The sequence below is a fragment of the Limanda limanda genome, chromosome 8, assembly GCF_963576545.1.
Source record: "Limanda limanda chromosome 8, fLimLim1.1, whole genome shotgun sequence".
NCBI classification, from domain to species: domain Eukaryota; kingdom Metazoa; phylum Chordata; class Actinopteri; order Pleuronectiformes; family Pleuronectidae; genus Limanda; species Limanda limanda.
This window is the reverse complement of record NC_083643.1, coordinates 28,152,006-28,172,170: the sequence shown is the minus strand read 5'-3', so window position 1 is coordinate 28,172,170 and position 20,165 is coordinate 28,152,006. Positions and strand designations below refer to the sequence as shown.

General features: G+C 39.1%; 1 protein-coding gene across 1 annotated transcript in view; it reads left to right on the top strand.

Moving 5' to 3' along the window:
- The window catches only part of si:dkey-234i14.2 (RNA-binding Raly-like protein), a 62,984-nt gene extending 43,298 nt beyond the window's left edge, over nt 1-19,686 (top strand). Inside the window, exons 3-7 of the mRNA XM_061077293.1 lie at nt 4,609-4,659; nt 15,232-15,416; nt 16,500-16,613; nt 19,063-19,202; nt 19,636-19,686. Coding sequence (XP_060933276.1) covers nt 4,609-4,659; nt 15,232-15,416; nt 16,500-16,613; nt 19,063-19,202; nt 19,636-19,686 — 541 coding nt within the window. The remainder of the gene's footprint in view (nt 1-4,608; nt 4,660-15,231; nt 15,417-16,499; nt 16,614-19,062; nt 19,203-19,635) is intronic.
- Nucleotides 19,687-20,165: the final 479 nt, after the last annotated feature.

The window sequence follows — 20,165 nt, the reverse complement described above, 5'->3', positions numbered from 1 at the left end:
GTGTGTTGTGAAAACACAGAGACACACACACACTCACTTTGCTGTCTGGTGTGTGAGGGGGCAGGTGGGGGGTTATTGATGCCGAATGCTATCATTAGTGTCGGAGAGAGAGCAGTAAGTAGTGGCTATATAAATGAAAATCCCTCATCATTCCCTTGCTGCTTCTTTGTGCAGCCTTGGAGAGAGTTCAGTTCATCTGCTCACCTCCACTTTTTGTCTCACACCTTGCTTCATATATCACCAGTTTATCGCTGCTGAGACGACTCTCCTGCTTCAGCTGATTTCTCGTATATCTCGCTGCAAAATAATAAAAAAAAGGACATTGAAACAGATCATTGATTTCTTCCTCTCTCCGCGATCGCTCCCTCTAAGTGTGTGTTTATTGACGTTCCTCGCTGCTGTGTAATTATTCCCATCAGGAGAACAGCCTCTGAGTTCTCTAATAACTCCATTAAGGTTGGAAGCAGTACAGTGCAGAGCAAGTTAAAAGCCTAATTAACACCTGAAATGGCATCTTCACTGCAATTACGAGCACAATTCTGACATAACTTCACGGCAGCATTGTGTACTGTACTTAAATAGAAATTTGTTTGACTGATGTAAGAACGACACAGTCAACTAAACCAATCTAATCACATTCAAACAATTTAGGCCTACTTCATAGGTAACGTACCTTTATGTGGTAAATACAAAACTATCCAGAATTATAGTGTCATAATATGTAGTCATATTACTGTATAGAACACATTCTACCCTGACTTGTGAGACACATTCCTATAGCTCAAACTCAAACACAAAGATGACATGAAGATAAATGGTGTCCTCTGCATTTCCAGAATGCAGAAGACTGCCTTGGTTTTAAAGGTATTTTCATCTATTTCAGTTGTGTTGGATGCAGCTGCTACTTTGTTTACCCCTGAAGCTCCAAAAGTGTTTCCTTTAATTTAAAGAGATCATCAGAACAACTGAACCCCCTTAACAAGCTACATTTTGTTGACCCTAGTGTTTCTAAATCCCTGTTTACAGCCATGCCTTAAAGAATTGGCAGGTAATGCATTTGTCACCTGCGAGGCAGAACCCAAAAGCTACTAGCTCAGTGACAAGGTACAATTAGTTTGTATTTTTTATGGAAAAAGTAATAGAGTAAGGTGCTGGCTTGCAGGTGAAGTCTGAGTGTGGTGCTGCCTTGCTGACTGAATTCCTGACAGGGCTACTCCTCTTCATACCGGATACAGAGAGCAGTGTGAGCTCATCTTATTGGTTCACACTTGGCATGTGTATTGTTAAGAGCCTTGGGAGTGCAATTGTCAAATTTGAACTTATTGTCCAAATAACTTTTGGATAGGGCCTAAATCGGCCAGTCCTTAGATACACTGCTGCAGTGGTTGGAAAGTGGGTCAAATCACTGATCAAAATTGCCACCAGATATTGATAAGCATTTTTTTTCTTGCTGCAATGCTTTTATATTGAGCTGAAAAGTTAGGTCTGAAGATTGAGTTGATTACTTAATAGTCCAGAAAATTAAATAGCACACATGCAATAAATTAAAAAAACCCACCAGTTAAATAAATTATTCAAACATATATAATTAGATAGTTAACATGAACAGTAAAAAACTTAATTCAGTTTCATTTGATGAAAAACATTGAACAAAACATCTTCACTGAATCACAATCAAACAGCCTTTTGCTGCTTATGGTCCTCACTAATGAATTCTACTTCAGGTGACTCACTGAGCTCCGCATTTGTGTAACCTCACACAACTTTCCCTTTGTTTGTGTTAGTAAATGATCACTTCATTACACAATCTATTGTTCCTGGCTCCATTTAATAGTGTTCAATATTTATTTTCCTTTTTTCGATGAAAATCCAATTACTCTGTTCAAGACATCTGTGAATGCCAGGCTTCATTTTCTTACTGGCCGGAGAAAATGGGTCTCGGTAAACAATAACTTCAAATGTGCCAAGTCAAACAAGATCAACATTAAACAACATCATTGAATTCCTATAACAGGAGGAAATTAGGCCAGTGGAATTGAAATCTGCCAATTTGGAAAAGTGCTCCAACAGCTTTCAGTGGTGATGAGGAGGAAAAGTGAGGGTGTGTTAATTTTCCTTAATGCACCACTGAACAGAGCTAATAGTTTGTATGTAAATGAGATCCAAAACAGCTGAAGGACAATTTCTAACTGGGATTTGAAGACTCCAGGAGTCAGTTGTATCGCCTGTAATTAACCCATAATCACAGCATAGAGCGTCCTGTCAGGTGTTGCTGCAGCTATAATTTGCGAACTAATTACGCAGATAAACAAGCGGCGTGAGCCAGAAAGAGTCATTTGGTGTGATCCTGGCTCAGAACAGCGGGGCTGTCCTGCAGATCAATAGTCATGTTTAAAGGTTTGCTCTGACACAGCTCACTAGGAAATGCACGGCTGAGCCAAAGCTCCAAGTCGGCTTCGGGTCAATACTATCGTTAATCGCTGATTCATGTCTTTCTTGAATGATGAAGATGAAGGATGGCAGCAGCAAGAGCGATGGATGATACAACTGTTTACAAAAGACTGGAAGGATATGAATTTGGCTCCAAATCCCTTGTTTCTCTTCCTGAGTCATTACCCTTCTGTCTCTCTTTACCTTTATCTGTTCATCCCTCAGTTTCTTTCTGGCCGCCCAGGTCTATCTCCTCTTGTCTTCACTTTATAAGAGAGGATTTGTTGATTAAGGAAGTAGTTTGGTTATTGATTGATTGATTGTGTTTGTTTGTGTGTGTGTGTGTGTGTGTGTGTGTGTGTGTGTGTGTGTGTGTGTGTGTGTGTTTCTGTTAGATGGTTATTGATCCCTTCCCGGTGGATAAATAGTGCAGAAGTTGGAGTTCAGTCTGCTTCTCTGTGTTATCTATCCAGCTAAGGAAAGGACTTCCTCTGTCATTATACGTTTAAAAGATAAAGATGATTGTAGGGACGATATGGTTGCACCATCACAGTGCTGGATGGCACAGTGGGACATTTTCTGTTTGCTGTGGGTTCATTTTGACCATTGCTGTTCACAGTCCAGAGAACCAATTAAAATCTTGACCCTAATGATAGATCCAATGAAGGTCCAAAACTAGATACAAAGGTTATTATGGAACAAAATAATAGATTGAGTAAGGAAGTAGTTTTGTAATAATTACAATCTCACAATCCATACATTATTCCCTTGCCAAAGGTTGTTGTTCACGTTCAAGTCAGAGGGTGTAGAAACTATCAGCCTTCATTTGACACCACATGCTCTTTGGCAGGCTCACATGCAAACAGTTTGTACCCAGCATTAGTCAGAAAGTGTGAAAATGAGAACTCCCACCAGATCTCTGTGGTCTGTTGACCTACTAAAACTGCCCAGAGGCTCTAAGTAGGTCTGAATACCATCTGCTTAGTTCAGCCTGTGGAGCCGCCGACAGTGCTTTACAAAAACAGGAGACCAGATTTTATGGGAGGATTTTACAGTTTTCATTGCAGCCACTGACGTGTCTACACCCAAAAACAAGCTAAATGTGTATTTTTAGAACTTTTTTTATACCACTTAAAATGTATTATACAACAAAACATGCATATACACACCAAAATATACTTGTTCAAACAACACATTTATGTCCTTCTCACATGCTTTCGACAAGCAGCTCAGTTTGCTTCATCAGCACCTCAGGGCGCTGGCTTGGATCACCATAAGTACTCGTCATTCGGGCTTGGCGATTAATTGAATTTCAATTACAATTACGATTATGGCTTCCAACGCTTATGAAACAACGTAATCGACATAAAATTATTATTATCCCGTATATCGTTTTACAATGAGGCTCTCCTTGTTCACACAGGCAGCGATTCTGATGTGTGTCTGCAGTGCAATTTGAGGTTTCTGGTAACGACTGTATTTCCTCGAAAAAGTCGGGTTATGTACTCGGGACACTACAGTGACCCACCGCTGCTTCAGGATCAGGACAGACACACATTCTAGACCCAGTGTCCTGTGCTGCATGTCCTCTCTCCTCCCCCTCTGAGCTGATAAGAAGTTAGTAGGACACGTACAGTAATTTAAGTCAAAGTAAAAGAAAATAATTTTGCGGGGACGCAGTCCACCTGCCACACAACACGAGATGTCACGTGATGGGTTGAAGTGACCAAAACAATCCACATTGATAATCTGACAGCATCAATTAATAACTGAATACACGTTATTGTCTGTTTGTGGAGAGAGTGACAGAGACTAACACCCCCCCCCAAACACACACACACACACACACATGTAGACACTTTAATATGTTAAGTGATCGATGTTTCCAAAGTCAACAAGTAACTGATTAAACAATCATGATAACAATATTGACCAAATTAATCATGATTATGGTCTTTTCATAATTGAGCAAGTGCTACTCATCATTCTCAAACCACATTTTCCACAACATTTCCCCAAGTTCATAAATTAGTCTTCAGACTGGCTGTTAAGGCATTAGCCTAATGCATAAACGGAACCTGAAACAGTCTTCACCTCAAATCTTAATCTGGGTTAATATGAATTGATTAATTCAAATATACTGCTGTGTGTTAATTTCACTTCTCTTTCTCCCTGCAGATCCGACTATGAGATCGAATACGACAGATACCCTCAGGACTACTATAACAGGTATGGCAACCATCTGTGGGATGTGTCTGTGTGTCATTCTAACGGGTGCACTCAGACAATGTATCTTGTCATCTAACTATGAAGAAAGTGCGTAAGGAAGCTGAGCAGGTTACAGTCTCTCTCTAGGGAATTGAGATTTGTCGCATTTGTTGTAATTCCAGCAGGAATCTGAAGCAAATAGTTTGTTTGTACCTCAAGATCAGACGGCTTTGTGTAATGGCTTCTCGAGTCTCTATGCTAAAACTTAGTTCTGCTACCAAAGGACTGAGTCTGCAGCTCTTGGCGACCTCAGATGTCATCTCAACATTTTAGTGTTTTCTACATGTGTTTTCTAAGTGGCCCAAACTTAGACTGGTATGAGAACATCCACACCCTCCACTCCCAAGCTGTCTGATGGCAGTGTACACTGAACTCTGAGGCTAGGAAGAGACCTGCCTCTGTCTAACAGCTGTTTGCACATCCAGGAAAAGATGGAAAGTACGAGTGAATCCATGTTTGACCTTGTTGAGTTCAGCTTTCAGCCATTTGAAGATCCATTTTATGATCCATCTATCCTATTTTTCTTCAAAAACACGCGACAGATTATCTATTTGACAAAACAGTAATTTAGGGACATATTACTGAGAGGAGAGAAAAGAGCTTTCTGCTGTGAATTAGGAGGAATAAAATCCCATCACTAGGATTTACTGAGGGTCATGTATTTAAGAAAGAGATAGTGATGGCAGCAATGCTTTCCTGAAAAAGAAACATCAGACATAATAAGCAGGCAAAGAAAAGAGAGGCAAATGAATAATCAATGAATATTTAATTAAAAGAATGAAAATCCTAAATTATGTGGGGAGCTGTGACTCAGGAGGTAGAGGTCATCCACTAAGCAGAAGGTTTGATCCCGGCTAATCCAGTCTGCATTCCAAAGTGTCCTTGGGCAAGATACTGAACCCACAAATTGCCACTGACAGCAGTGCCGGCAGTGTGAATGGTGTGTGATAGAAACAGTGCTGTGCATAGAAACACTGTGTCAATGTGTGTGTGAATATGAATATGAATTGTAAAGTGCTTTGGGTGGTAGATATGACTAGAAAAATGCTATGTAGTGCAAACACAATCCATTTATCATATAGACAAAAGGTTTTTGAATGTTCACATTGTTGCAGAAGAAACGTTTGTGTAGTGAAAAAACAAGTAAAAGGAGAGTTTACTTATTGATACAAGCGATCTGTAATTTATATTTTGCACTAAAATCTGTGCTGGAGATTGACCGATATTGTATCTGAAAGGTTGAGGATTTGTGACCAGCCAAGTATCAATAGATGGTGGAGATTTCCACCTTGGCACAAATATGTTATCGTATTTGTCCTATTACAGTTATTATGTCACTTATTTTGATAGTTTTGAATAGGCTACAAAGTAGGTGTTTTATTTTATAATCAAATGCAAGGACTGGCCAGATGGGTATCTGATATTTCTAGTATATCTGAAACCCTATAAGAAACCAATAGAGTGGGAATTGTATACTGGTTTCTGGGGAAATTACAGGTTCATGCACTGTTCAAACACTGCAGTAGTTAGAAGTGTAATGTCTTAATAACTACAATCGAAGAGTATTCTCAGTTCTGTACCTTTGAGAGGCAGGTTGAGGAATAAACACAGTGCCCTTCCCTAAACACTACTTCCATACACTGCTTCCAACATATGGAGTTGTGGTTGCTCAAAAATTGAATTGCCCACCAGTGTTTGTAGCAAAAAGGTGATAGCATAGGTAAAGCTGGTTGTGAATTTCAGAGAGCTTTCTGCTGGATCACAAGTTAAACTTACATAGTATATGCATATTACATAATTCTTCTAAATATATCTGCACAAATGGACTATAACTATTCAAACAAATATTTAAGGTTCAAATAAAAAGTGACATCCTGATCATGAAGTTTCCTGAAGATGCATGTACTAAATTATTTCTGTATTACAGACCTATAAGCATATGCAAATCCGCCTACTCCCCAAAACTAAAAAGAAAAGTGAACCTAGAAATAATGATGCGGAAAGCAGGACCAACCAGAAGTGATTGATTTATTACTATAGGAGAGAAAAGGGGAGGAAGAGGATGGTGACAGAAACTGACAGATCAACCATTTCATATCCAAACATCACTGATTTTACATTTAATAGCATTCAAACAGAGAGAACATGTTCATGTTGACAGAGATGGATAAAGATTTAGATCATCAGTCAAATTTTTATTTTATTTTTTATTCACTTGACTTTACAAAGGTTATGGCTTAAAAAGTGCAAAAAACACCCTCCACAGGCTGAAAATACAGATCACTGCAGGCGGCCAAGGACAGGTGGAGGAGGAGGAGAACTGTATGGAAGCTGTAGAGTAAGAGACAGGAGATGAAAGGGAGGAACAGAGGACGCAGAGAACAACAGACGAGTGCAGAGAGAGAGAGAAAGAGAGGAAGAGGCTGACAGCATGAAAAATGAGTATGTCGGCACCCGGCAATCGCTCAGATAAACGCTCTACTTGTTTTCATCCACACTCCCTCCCCCTCCGCTCAGTCGTCTGCATCATCCTTTTTGTCTTTTTCACACATATTTCCTTACACATGCCTCCATTTCACACCCCAACAGATAAGCTCAGATGATTATTTTGTGCAGTGCAGCTCTGGTTGTGCTCCATTGACTGAAGCGTGATGTGTCACTGCCCTATCCAGTAAAATCATTGTGTCAATAATTTGTTCCATCACTTAAAACAACCTGGGTTACGTTTTCCATAGCTCTTGTGGTCGTGCCAATAATGACTATCCTCTCTAAGTAGCAACCAGGTGTTGCTTCTTCAGGTCTAGTGTTTGGTGTAAAAAGTGTATGAAAAATTTGGTTTTCATCACATCTCCCTTTTATCAATTTTAGATGTTTTTTAAAGTGACGGAAAATGTTATTTCATCTATGTCTGTATGAAGGAATACATGTAATGTACCTTACTGTCGAGTGTTTTTTCCTCAGTACAGTTTTCCACTATTTGGTGTTTTATAGTAGCACAGGACACACACTGACATTGTGTGCTTAGGTTGAGGTGAATCAATGTTTCATTATCCTCCAAAAGACGAGATTAATTTCGAAAGGAAAATTACAAAATATGTACGTTACCACTGACATTACTACAGTGGCAGTCATTTGTCTGTGACATACAGGCTGTAGTTCAGCATGAACAGAACATGTCGAGGACAGAGTATCCAACTAAGTCCAGAGGGGACATTTTGAGTCACCTTTGGGCTGTATTTGTCTCATGATACTAAAACAAGTTTGTAATAGGATTTTACTCTTTCATTTATCCCTGACAGTTAAGTTTGCTAACGTAATGCGTGTAGGTAGGAGAAGGTGAAACCTTTTTTCTGTTTAGGACTTTGAGTGCAGACACACATATATATATATATATATATATATATATATATATATATATATATATATATATATATATATATATATATGTGTGTGTGTAAATATATACAGTTTACTGTATATATCATGTATTCAGACTTATGTGAATGAGCTTTGTTATTACATTGGTATCTACATAAGTAAGATTTGAATTCTTATTCTTTATGGTTTTAGGTGTTCTGTAACTGCAAATTCTAAAAAGAAAAAAGGTTTCATACTTTACAGACAGAAATCTATTGAATTACAACATGAGCTTGTATCTCTGTTACTGTCCTCACCTACCACCAGAAACACATACATAATGAACGTCTGCCATTGTGACTTTTTTTTACTCAGCTATTTGTTTTGTGCAGAGCACCTTTACTGTGTTTGAGCAAATGCATAAGAATATTTGACCCTCTGAGCCAAAATTTTATGCACACTGACTTTTCTGAAATGCCTCCGGGAATGATCAGGAGTATCTTATTTATTTCTTTATTTTCTGGAGAATAACCCAGCTTCAGTTGGTGAGCATCTCTGAAGCGTCAGCCTCTGTGTGAAATCAGACAGGATGTAAAGCTGTGGAGCCTGGCTGCGTCAACACTGCCATCCTGTAAATATTTATAGGCGTTTATCTCCTGGGCTGCGGATTATCAGCTTAGTGAGGTACAGTAGCCCCCATCGACCTACACGCCCCCACACATATACACACACATATGCTGATCATACAACAATCCAAATCAAAAAGTTGCTGATGGTATGTTAATCCTCTGCTGTGCCCTTGTACTTCTTGGTCACGGCAGAAAACTGGTTTGTGTGACACAAAACAGTAGAGCTCACATTCATCTTCAAAAATACATTTGAATAAAGAATTCTGAACTGTAAAAGATGGAGATAAAAATATCTCTATAAGGAGAATTCACATCACTGAAGCTACACCTGACCTGCTGCATGGCAAGAAGATTGTCTTGTGCTTTTAATTGTACTTTTACTTTCAACACAAACATTTGACAACTTTATCTTAGTAAAAAAATCTAGGAAACTGACTGCCTTGAAAATGGCAGTCTTAAGTGTAGTCTAAAGTTTTGTTTCCTTGTTAATTTCATTTAACTTTCAGTTAAAGTAAACAAAGTTAGTAGTAGTTTTTAAATCTACCTACTAATTCCACCTATCTGTCTGTCTGCACATGGAACGCATAAACCAGCGAACCACTCATTTTATCAGCTTCCCACTTGGTAAGTGTATTGTAAATTCCCAGAGAAAGTGTGATGCAATTTGTACACGTGATATGTTAAGTTATAACACAAATTTAATAAACAGGCAACCAGCGCTCTATAGCAGTCGGACCCAACAACTGGGTCAAACCTAAAAATGTCAAAAGAGCATCGTTTATCAAACATGTTCCAATTTTTGGTGCACGGTGAAATTAACCCAGCAGTTTGCCATTGTTAAAGACAATGGGAAGAGCAACATAATAAGCATTAAACCAAAATGTACAGTATTTATTAAATCCTGAAAGAGCATAATATCAGTCCATAAAGCCTCATGTCCCTGAGACAATGTAAACGGGAGTCTTAAAAACAACATAGTAAGAGCAGTCTAAACCCTTTCAAAAATTACGATGCAAGAACATAGAGCAACACATCGGCAGCCATACGAGAGAGCATGGTTTAAAGTCAGAGAGATGAGTTTGACTCTGAAGCTATGCTGCAGGCTACACTGTAGCTGAGCATTGTGCCTCTGGAGACATGCAACATATTACTACTGGCTGTGTAGATAAAACACGAGTTGGGCTGCGTTTATTTTGTCCCTCTGATGCTACTATAGATTATTCAGTGTGAATACAACATGTAGCATGTTGAACAAAGACTCAGCTTATCATTTATTTTCTTAGTAACACATGAGGACAGTTGCAGTACCTGCAAAACGTCTGCTCACTTCCACCTTCACTCCAGCACAGCAAACAAAACTGGTCTCTTTCTGGCTCATGTGATGATCTCTCTGGATGTAAACACAGCTGAAAGTCATGTCGTTATGTTTGCAGTTATAGAAGACCTGCCACATATTTACAGACGGTTACAACAGGATGTTTCTGAACAAACAGCGTCCTCATGTTTGTTCAAGTTTTAGCAGGACAGTTGGCCAATGTAGAAGTACAGTCCTAGTTACAGTACGGAGTTTCACAATGGAGTTTTTATACAGAGTAACGTGGTCTTTACTCTCTCTGAGGTTTCTACCTTCTTTTTACCCTGTTAAAAGTAATTTTTTTTAGTTTTTCCATACTCTTGTTGAGGGTTAAGGGCAGAGGATGTCCCACCTTGTTAAAGCCCTATGAGACAAATTGTGATCTGTGAATATGGGCTATAAATCAAAAAATTGGATCGATTGATTGAGAAGGGACTGAGTGAAAAAGTCTATGTTAAATTTATAATAGTGCATCATATCTACAGAACTGAGACTTTGTTAGTGAAATCCTATACACACTAATTTGCAAAACCAACTTGTTCCTCAGCGTTTGGTCCTCTTATCCAAACACTTTCCAAAGTGCAGATTATTTTTTATTAAACTCCAGTTTCTGCGTGTTCATATAAAACGTAGCATTTGGAAAATAACATCAAGCTTACTTCAAACACATGCCCACTGTTGCCACCTAACCTGGACAGAGATATTTTGTAAATGAAGGTTGTATTGTGAGCAAATCTTAAAATCCAGCAGAATCCAGTCTGAATCAAGCTCATCAAAATTCTCTTTTCATGAAACAGGGCACATGGAGGATTCCCCTATGCACAGAGCATGTAATCTTTCCTTTCAGGTGTTGGCCTATATGTTAGTATTTACCCAGGCCTTTTAAGTGTAAATCCACTTTCCATGCCACTAACTCATCTTTTGAAAATAAACTGAGTGGGTGCATTCAGGTGTGTTTTTTTGGCATGTTTATTTGTGTATATGTGTGTGATGGTGGAAGAGATGAAGTGAATTCATGTTTCCCCTGCAGTCAGTCCTCCTCCAGCTGGAGATGGCTGCTGTGATAGACAGCAGAGGTTGACAGGGAGAGGAAAGACCTCCTCATCCCCTCCTCCATCGCTCACTTCTTCAAATTGCAGCTGTCAGTCAGCTCTCCGCCCCTGCACACACTCTCTCAGAAAGAAACAACCATGGGAGAAACACGTCCCCAACACGCCACTGAAACCTGTTCGAAAAACGGACTAGATGCAGGAAGCAATGAAAAGATGCCATGTGGGGTTTCTCAATTAAATTAAATCAGTGGGGGTTGTCTCTTTTTATTGGATAAATCACTCTGTCCCTCAGAAAGTTTCAACAGCTGCTGCAGGTTTAAAACTAAATTCACTTTCATTTGACTTTCCCCTGCAGCCGCATGAGAATGGCAGCGCTTTCATTCCCAATTAATTTCGTTGTAGATCATTTTGATACAGTTTTAAGAATAAGGGGTACCTGGAACTTGGTTAGCTGGTTATGGTCAATGGTTTATACAGCTGTGTGTGAGTATGTGTGTGTATGTGTGTGTGTGTCCTTGGCATAATAATTGAGACTCACAACATTATTGCAATGATGGTGACAATTTTTGTTCTTAATAAAAACATAGCTGGACAAATTCCAATATTACACAGTCTAAAGAATGAATGGGCATCACTCATTTGACAAAGTGTCATAGGACGTTAATCTTGGCGGAGGAATGCTCGTTCAGTTTGCCCTTCTAGTTGAAATGTAAGATGTTTTTTCAAAAGGTTTTGCATTTCTTTGGGTGATTAATATTTTGAAAAGTGATCATAAAAAAGTGTTTGTTATACTGAACCAAAAACAGTAAATGAACATTTCACTTTACTTCTAATCATTTTTAATAATCGCATTCATTGTATCAGACTTATTTATTACTTGGCATTCAAATGAAAATACATATTTGTGGTGTGATTATTCTCAACCAATAAAAATGTTTTATATCAAACAGCTGCAAGTCCAAACCTCTCCACTGAGGGTTGGTGAATGAGAGGCATTCTGGAAAATGCAAGATATGCACACAGGGCAGGTGAATGAAAAGTGGGTCTAAAAATATGGTTAATTAGAACATTCCTGAATAAATACTTGCTGGTGTGAGTGATACATTAATGGAAGAGGGGAGTCTGGAACAGAACCACCTTCAGCTCTAACACCTATTTAACTGCTGTGTTCTTCCTCCAGCTAAAGGTTGAATGTGCCAATCAAACTAATGGAGGAAGAAGTTTAGTATGAAAATAAATAGCCACAATGTGAATGTGACCCAATTACAGTCGACCCACAGGCCTGAATACTAAAGAGCTGTGTGAGCAGACAGGTCATCCTTCATCCTGCAGCTCCACTCATTCATGGTCCTGCAACACGGCATCACTTCTGATACGCCTGGTACTTTCTGACATTGTGTGTTTTTGGGGGGGAGGGGGGGGGGGCACAGTTTCATAATAACCAAAATATAATTTTACACGTCTCATAGTAACATAAGAGATCTCTAATCTCTAATAAAATGGTGTTTTGCTCTGTAGCGGCATTGTTATTTGCTCTGTGCTAGCTGGAAACTATCATGAGCTCACGCTATCATCCAATTAGTTTTTACCATCCATATAGACTGCCAGACCTCATAATTTCAGCTGCAGTTGTTCACATATACGCTAGTGCAGGGGTAGGCAACCATTACTATCGATAGAGCCATTCTGCCCCCTCTTCCCCTTAATTAAATCTGTCTGGAGCCACAAAACATATTTGATAACACAGCTTATATAGTTATATATATATAGTTACACAATATATATAAAATCTATAGTTTGTTGCATTTTTAAATAATAGAACGACAATAAAAAAAACTGTTGACATTTAATTGTTATTTTTACCTGTTACAACAAAGGAAAACACCAAACTCTCATGAAGAGGAGAACTAAATACATTGGTATGTGTAGACCTACTTTAAAATTAATTAAACACAGAACTATGCTTTTTTCGCTCTTCTCCAGCTTGGTACTTTTCAGCAAATGCTGTGTGCTTGCTCTGGAAATTGTCTTTCAACATTACATTTTTTGTTGATTGCTTATTCCTCGCCATATATCAAGCATACAGGTAAGCCAGCATCGTTGGGCAGCGAAAGCAAATTAATCTGTCCTCGCATAATTAATCTCTCTATTTTCCTCCCAGACTCTTCTTTTATCCATGGTTAGTTTACCGAGGCCGGTACAGAAACGATAGATTAGCCACCTGCAGGGAAAAGCGCCGTGCTGGAGACGTAATAGGATGTGACGCATATTTAAGTTGACGAAATATTTTTTTTAAAAGTGAAGGCAGGTCAAACTGGAGGCGGACACAGAAACTGAAGCTCGGTACAAACCACCTGCAGCTTCTGCTCTGATCAAGAAGCTGCAGCGCTGATCTCTGAGCAGCTGAGACCAGAGAAACTCTTTGTTTTCACTGTTTCCACTGTTCAGAAGCAGCCGATAAGTCACTGACCGGCTGCTTCACGTGAACCAGCTCTGATCTCACAGTGTATGACTCTCTGAGCGAGTGAAAAATATGCAAAACACGCACAACACTGTACAGGGAGCCACTGAAAAAGGGGCTGAAGAGCCGCATGCAGCTCCAGAGCCGCGGGCTGCCAACCCCTGCGCTAGTGGCATGCATTGCAATTCTCTCTCTCATTGTAGAACTTCTGTTTCACTGTCATTCGGAATCTGTTGTGCGTGACAGTGATATTCATGTGCTCGCATGTGCATCCCATCATCCCTTCACCAATGCTCATGAAAATCTGACCAGTAGTTTTTGTGTTATAGATGTATGGGTTTTCCCCATGTCTTTATTTTAGAGCGTGGTTTGAGAGGGCGTATTGATTTGACAATCAGATTTTGTTGAGCTCTCACACAATACACTTCACATAAACATACCCTGCTTGTGCTTGGATATGCTGATTTGCAACAACTCTGTAAAAATTCCCCAACCAATAGAATGCCAGTTACTGTGATGACAAATTCATTTGCCCCTGTGATCTTCCTCGCCCCACCATGTTTTTTTTACATGTTTTATTCAGGATTTCCAACTCTGTGGGGCTTTTCCCTCACATGGTAAACATAGTCATTAGTCATTAATGGGGCTTTTGGGGACCCTGGGCTGTTGCTTACTTTGTCATCCAGCTACGGCCACAGAGCTCCATGCTTGTTTAAAATCTATTAAAAACACATCACAAACAAATGGATGACATTTTCTTTAATCATCATGAACAAGTACATACACTGTATAGTTTATTTGAACTCTCACCGGCCTTCTGCCGCAATTTCGAAGGAAAGGACAAAAATGCTCTTCACTCTATTTCAAACATAAAGATTAAATCTGTTCATGACATAAACTTAGCCCCATTTCATTACAGTGATTAAACAGTCAAGATAAATACAAGCACAAACGGCAGAGCCTCAGGCGCATTAAAAAAGATTGTCTACACTCTTTGTGTGTGTGTTTGTGTGTTTGTGTGTGTTTGTGTGTGTGTGTGTGGGTCCTTGGCAGAATAATTGCGACTCACAACATTATTTTCTAATAATGGTGACAATTGCCCAATGGTGACATAATATTTTGCCAAGGACACACACACTCACACACACACACACACACACACACACACACACACACACACACACACACACACACACACACACACACACACACAAACACACACACCAGATAACACACACACACACACTAATCACGTAACCTTACATTTTGGGAAGAAACAAATCTGTTTAATGAATTACAGATAGGTAACATCATTTTTGTAAGCATTTCAAAGTGAAAAACAAAAGTAAAGATCAAAGTTAAGGAAAATAGCAACATTGTGAGTCTGTTCTTTCTGTATTTATTCACCCAGGTTTAGAATCAAAGTGAACTGCTTTGGCCCACAACCTGAACACTGGGCAGAGTGTGGTCATTAAATGCTACATATACATAGAGTGCAATGTGCAAAACCTTGGTTCTTTTCAAGACTTTGCAAACATGTTGGCATGTTCATGTTTTCCCAATGAAAGAAAGGTATGCTTATTGTGAGAGTTTTTTAGTGATGTGCAGTAAAATCATATGTCGTCCCATTCCTATTGAGTGTCTGTGTGTGTTTCTAACTTACATTTGTGTTTTTTGCAGGGTATTCGACTACCAGCGTGTCCCATCCTCAGTCCAAGTGGATCCCAGCCCCAACAAGAGGCCCCGACCTTCCTCCTCATGTTCCTCTTCCTCCTCCACAGCAGCTCTGAGGATGAAGAGAACCAGAGCATCCAGCAGGACCAACAAAACCCTCAGCCCTGCCTCCAGCAGCAGCAAAGCCAAATGTAAGAGATAATTTATTCACACGTTCCACTCGTTCAGGGTCAGGGTCGCTGCAGTGTTCAGCGCCAACACATACAGCTCACATCTTTCTGACATAAGGAAACATTTGGTGTGACACACATTTGTGGTGGAAAGTAAGATTCATTTTAAACTACTTTGAGGTACAGTACTTGTATTTGTCTTTAGTCATTCTATTTAAGATACCTACGTTTTAAAGACAAATATTGCATGTTTTTTTTCGCAATTCACTAGTTATGTGAACACTCCAGGATGTTTCCTTTTTAAAATCCCTGTTCATGTAATCTCCTGCCTGTGTAGTGGCTCGTCTCACTGGTAGGGCCCCAGGGTACTGGAGAGAAGGCGGGTGGGGTGGGGCACCAGATGGTTTCTTCATTAAACGCTTCTCTACCGCCAGGCTCTCCACCTTGCTATATCCAGTTCAGCCTATCAGCGCTCGCAATTAGACAAAGTTAATAGTGCATAGAAAATAAGAATTGTTTATACTAGTTTATTAAAAGCCTTAATAGTTTTTACTGCACCCCATCACAAGGAAATTAGATTGCCTTTGCAAGCTTCTGAGGTCGAAAGCTTTCAGTGGTGATGTAGTTTTCAGGGTCGTTTGGTGAGCTGTTGGTGCACTGGTGATCCATTAGAGAGCACAGCCAGAGTGAAGCCTCCTGCAGTTGAAGGAGGTAGTTGTGCAATGCTGAGAGTTGTTGATGGTGCAGGGCTACAGGCTTGATGAGTGCAGGGGTCACTGGATGACATTGGCATGTTCCATGTTTTTTTGGGATATAACATGTGGACACGACTGTATGTGGTTGTTGAGGCCTTCCACCAGATGTTGAACCTACTCTCATTTAGCCTCTTTAGAGCATAACTGGGGTGCAATCATCAACACTAAACTGACAACATTTTCATAAAGGACTTGACTTTGTCATGTTGAAACAGAAAAGGGACAAACTGCTGAAAGTGGAAGAACACTATTTTCTAAGGGGCCGCAGATTATATTGTTTCTATATTGTCTATATTAATTCACCAAATACACAGAATATATATTCCCTTCTCTTTCTGTCTCCCTGCAGTGAAGATGACAGAGCTTCTGGCCATAAAGAGGGAGTTGACAGTGATCAAGGTTCAGATCGACAGCCTGTTGGACCGTGTGGACAAAATGGACAGACAGAGGAAGGACTGCTCAGGTACAGACTGAATGTGATGAATTATTATTATTATTTATCCTCCCTGTCAACTAGCTGTTGCATTTGATTCAGTTTTGTTTGTTAGGGTCACTGCTGTGTTATTTTCAGCACAGTTCTTAGGGTTCCCCATCAACAAAGAGTGTGTTTTAAAAGTCTGTATAAAATTGAGTGGGCAGTTGAGGCTCAATGGTTAGAGCGGATGGTCTTGCTTTGCAAGATCACATTTAAAAAAGAGCTCAAAGTTCAGGTACTTAACATTAAAATGAACACATTTTCATTCATAGTTCACAATTTAGAATTTTGAACTTAATTCACAGTTCCAAATATGAACTAGTGTCCATTAATTTCTTCTGTTTTTTTAAAATAAACTACTCCAAGTAAATGTTTTTCAATAGAGCCTCCTCCTACTCATCTATCCCCAGCCACCCCATGACGATAAAGTCAGCTAAACCAATGTCTCTGTGTCACTGAGAAATTATTCATGAGTTTCCATTTATCTTTTAGTTCCAGGGTGACATTATTACAGCAAAAGAGGTATTGCTCCCATTCACGCTCAACAGTTGGAAACTGATCCGTTAAGTTCATCGTTCACCAAAACTATGAGCATGTTAGTGTAGTTTCACACTGAAGTCAAGTGTGAAAAGGGCTATATATAAGGGGTAGGCAATATATTGAATTTACTCATTGAATTTAATATTTGTACAGCGATTTAGAGGAGATTTCAGAATATCGAGATATATATTGTGTATTGCAATATAGCCAAAAAAATATTGTGATAATCGATTTAGGCAAAAATTGCCCAGCCCTACTTGATATTATTTCTTACAGTATATAATATGAATGCAATTTAGCTTTACACTGCAATAAAAATACAATCCTTATTTATGGTCATCTTAATTATCTCTGTATTATCTACAGGGCTCATCAACTGCTGAGTATTATAACGTTTTGCATGGGGCCTGTTATCTTTAGTTTTACTCTTTTTTTGGCATAATTAGGTGCAACATATGTATTTCTAAACCCATAATAATGTACTACATAAAAATACAAGCATGTTAGCTGGACCATTTGATGTGGATCATATGCTCCTGGTATATGGCACAAAACATTTTGCACACCCAAAAATGAAAATCTACTCAATCTACTAACCACTATGCCAATGCAGGTGTTGGGTTAAGTGTTTGAATCCACAAAACACTTGTTGAGTTTCAAGCTGGAGTTAAACAGCGTTGCAGCCAAATCCAACACAATGGAGTCAGTTTTATTAAAAAGAACAATATCTAATTCATACATCAGTCTGATCCAGGTTTAATCCAGCCAGAGAACAACTGAACTTTTAATTATTAAAAGTATTATTGCAAATGATCTGCTGGGGAGTCAGTGTGTGTACTATCAGATGTGATCCTCTATTGTAGTGCATCTGTGACTAATGGTTCAATGACAAAACGCCAGTGGAGCGTGGATTATGACAGTGAAGTAAACACCGATAAACAACACCCTCATAACCTTTTTATAAGCTTCCCTTCAGTGCTCAGGAGTTATCTTGTTGTCAGTCAACTGTGTGTGAGTTTGTGTATTTCACTCCAGTAAAAAAAACAAGGGAATTATCCAAAGTGGCATTTTAATGATTTTTTGTCATCCAGATTAATTATTTTTCCCTCTAAGATTAAAAGTATAAAGCTACTTTAAAGTTCAGTGACAGCCTAGTGACAGGTAAATGGACTCAGCAGTGTCACAAATTCCATCTGAAACCCAGTAGATATTGGTTTGTTAATTTGGAGACCAAAAGAAGTGTCGATGAGGATGATGACGACACTAAATACCAAGATGTCATTCTTATCGTCATGTCACAATCATAGACTGTATATAAAAAGGTGACAATGAACTGAGTTTAACTTCAACCAGTTAATAATAACAATTGCAAATTTTATTTCTAAAGCACCTTTAAAAACACAGTTACAAAGTGCATTGTAGCATAAAAATAAAGAATTGAAGGCAAACAATAGGAAACCATTTAAAGCAGTTTAAGAATTACACATAAGACAACATTAGGGCAGAAATATATAAGAATTAAGAACATTTAAGATAGAAAAAGAGTCAAATGAAAATAAATAAAATTATCAAAATAGTCAATAAGATTAGAGCAAAGATAAAAACTGAGTACAGTAAAAGGTTAAGTAGTTTTTTTGTTTTTTATTACCAGTTTATAGAAATTCTGTGTCTCAAAGACAGCAGTTGACTAAATGGAAATGCTGCAGAGTGTGTGTATTGGGATGGACTGAAACCTTTGAATTTGTTTGTGAGTAGTGCATCACCATCCGTTCTTTTCATGCTAAAGTCAAAACCCCTGCAGAGCTAAACACACTGAGGCTTTCTTTCTCAGTCAAGGAATGCAGGATATGGTCCTCACAATGGTGCTAATCCTGCTGTTTGTATCTGTGTTTGTCAGAGTGTCCTCAGAGCAGGGAGACCAGTGTGTCAGGCTCTCCTCACCGGGGTTCAGTCAGCAGTCTAGAGAGAGAAAGTCCTGAACCAGGAGAGGCCAGCGAGGACGACCAGCTGCACTACCACCACTACTACCCCCACAGGGTAAATACATACCACTACTACCCCCACACAGTAAATACATACCACTACTACTACCCCCACAGCGTAAGTATATTCGTCCAACTACCCTCCAACAGTAGGTCGGCAATTCGATCCCAGTCTTCCCCATCTGCATGCCGAAGTGTCCTTGGGCAAGATGCTGAACCCTGAATTGCCCCTCATAGATGAATGTGTGTGTGTGAATGGGGGAACGGCAAACTGTACTGTAAAGAGCTTTGAGTGGTCATCAAGACAAGAAAAACTCTACATATATACAAAACCATTTACCAAAACCATACTACCCCCACAGGGTAAACATCTCACTACTACTTCCACATGGTAAATATATACCACTACTACCCCCACAGGGTTGGTATATACCACAACTATACCCCCACCGGATAATATACAGTACATAACACTGCTACCCCCACAGGGTAAAAATATACCTTCAGTCAAATACTACCCAAACGTCTACAACTTCTAGTACATGCAATATTTTTACTACATATTTAACTACACCCCCACAGGGAAAATTGTTACCCCAATTACTGCCTTGTGGCCATCAGCATTACTGTAGAAGCTAATGTAAGTCTGCCCTCTAGTGGAGAGTCAATTACTTACACCAGCTTCTTTTAGCTCATCAAAATGATGAAACTCTGCTGTTAGTTGTGTTTGTATGTTTTAAATGCAGGGCACAACTGTGTGGGGAATTTTTATTTATATTATTTATTAATTTACTGATTATTTTCTCAATAAAATAATGTATATATTTATCAATATACAAAATGTCAAAGAAAAGTGTAAAAGGCCTGTCACAGTTTTTTACAGTCCAATGCATCTGTATCTACTGACCAACAGTCAGTGATGTACTAGCAACATGCATACCTCTGTTCAAGCCAGATAGGATTAGTAGTTCCAATTAATTCCTTTAGCCTGAGGTAGAGCTTCAAAAAAGATACTGTG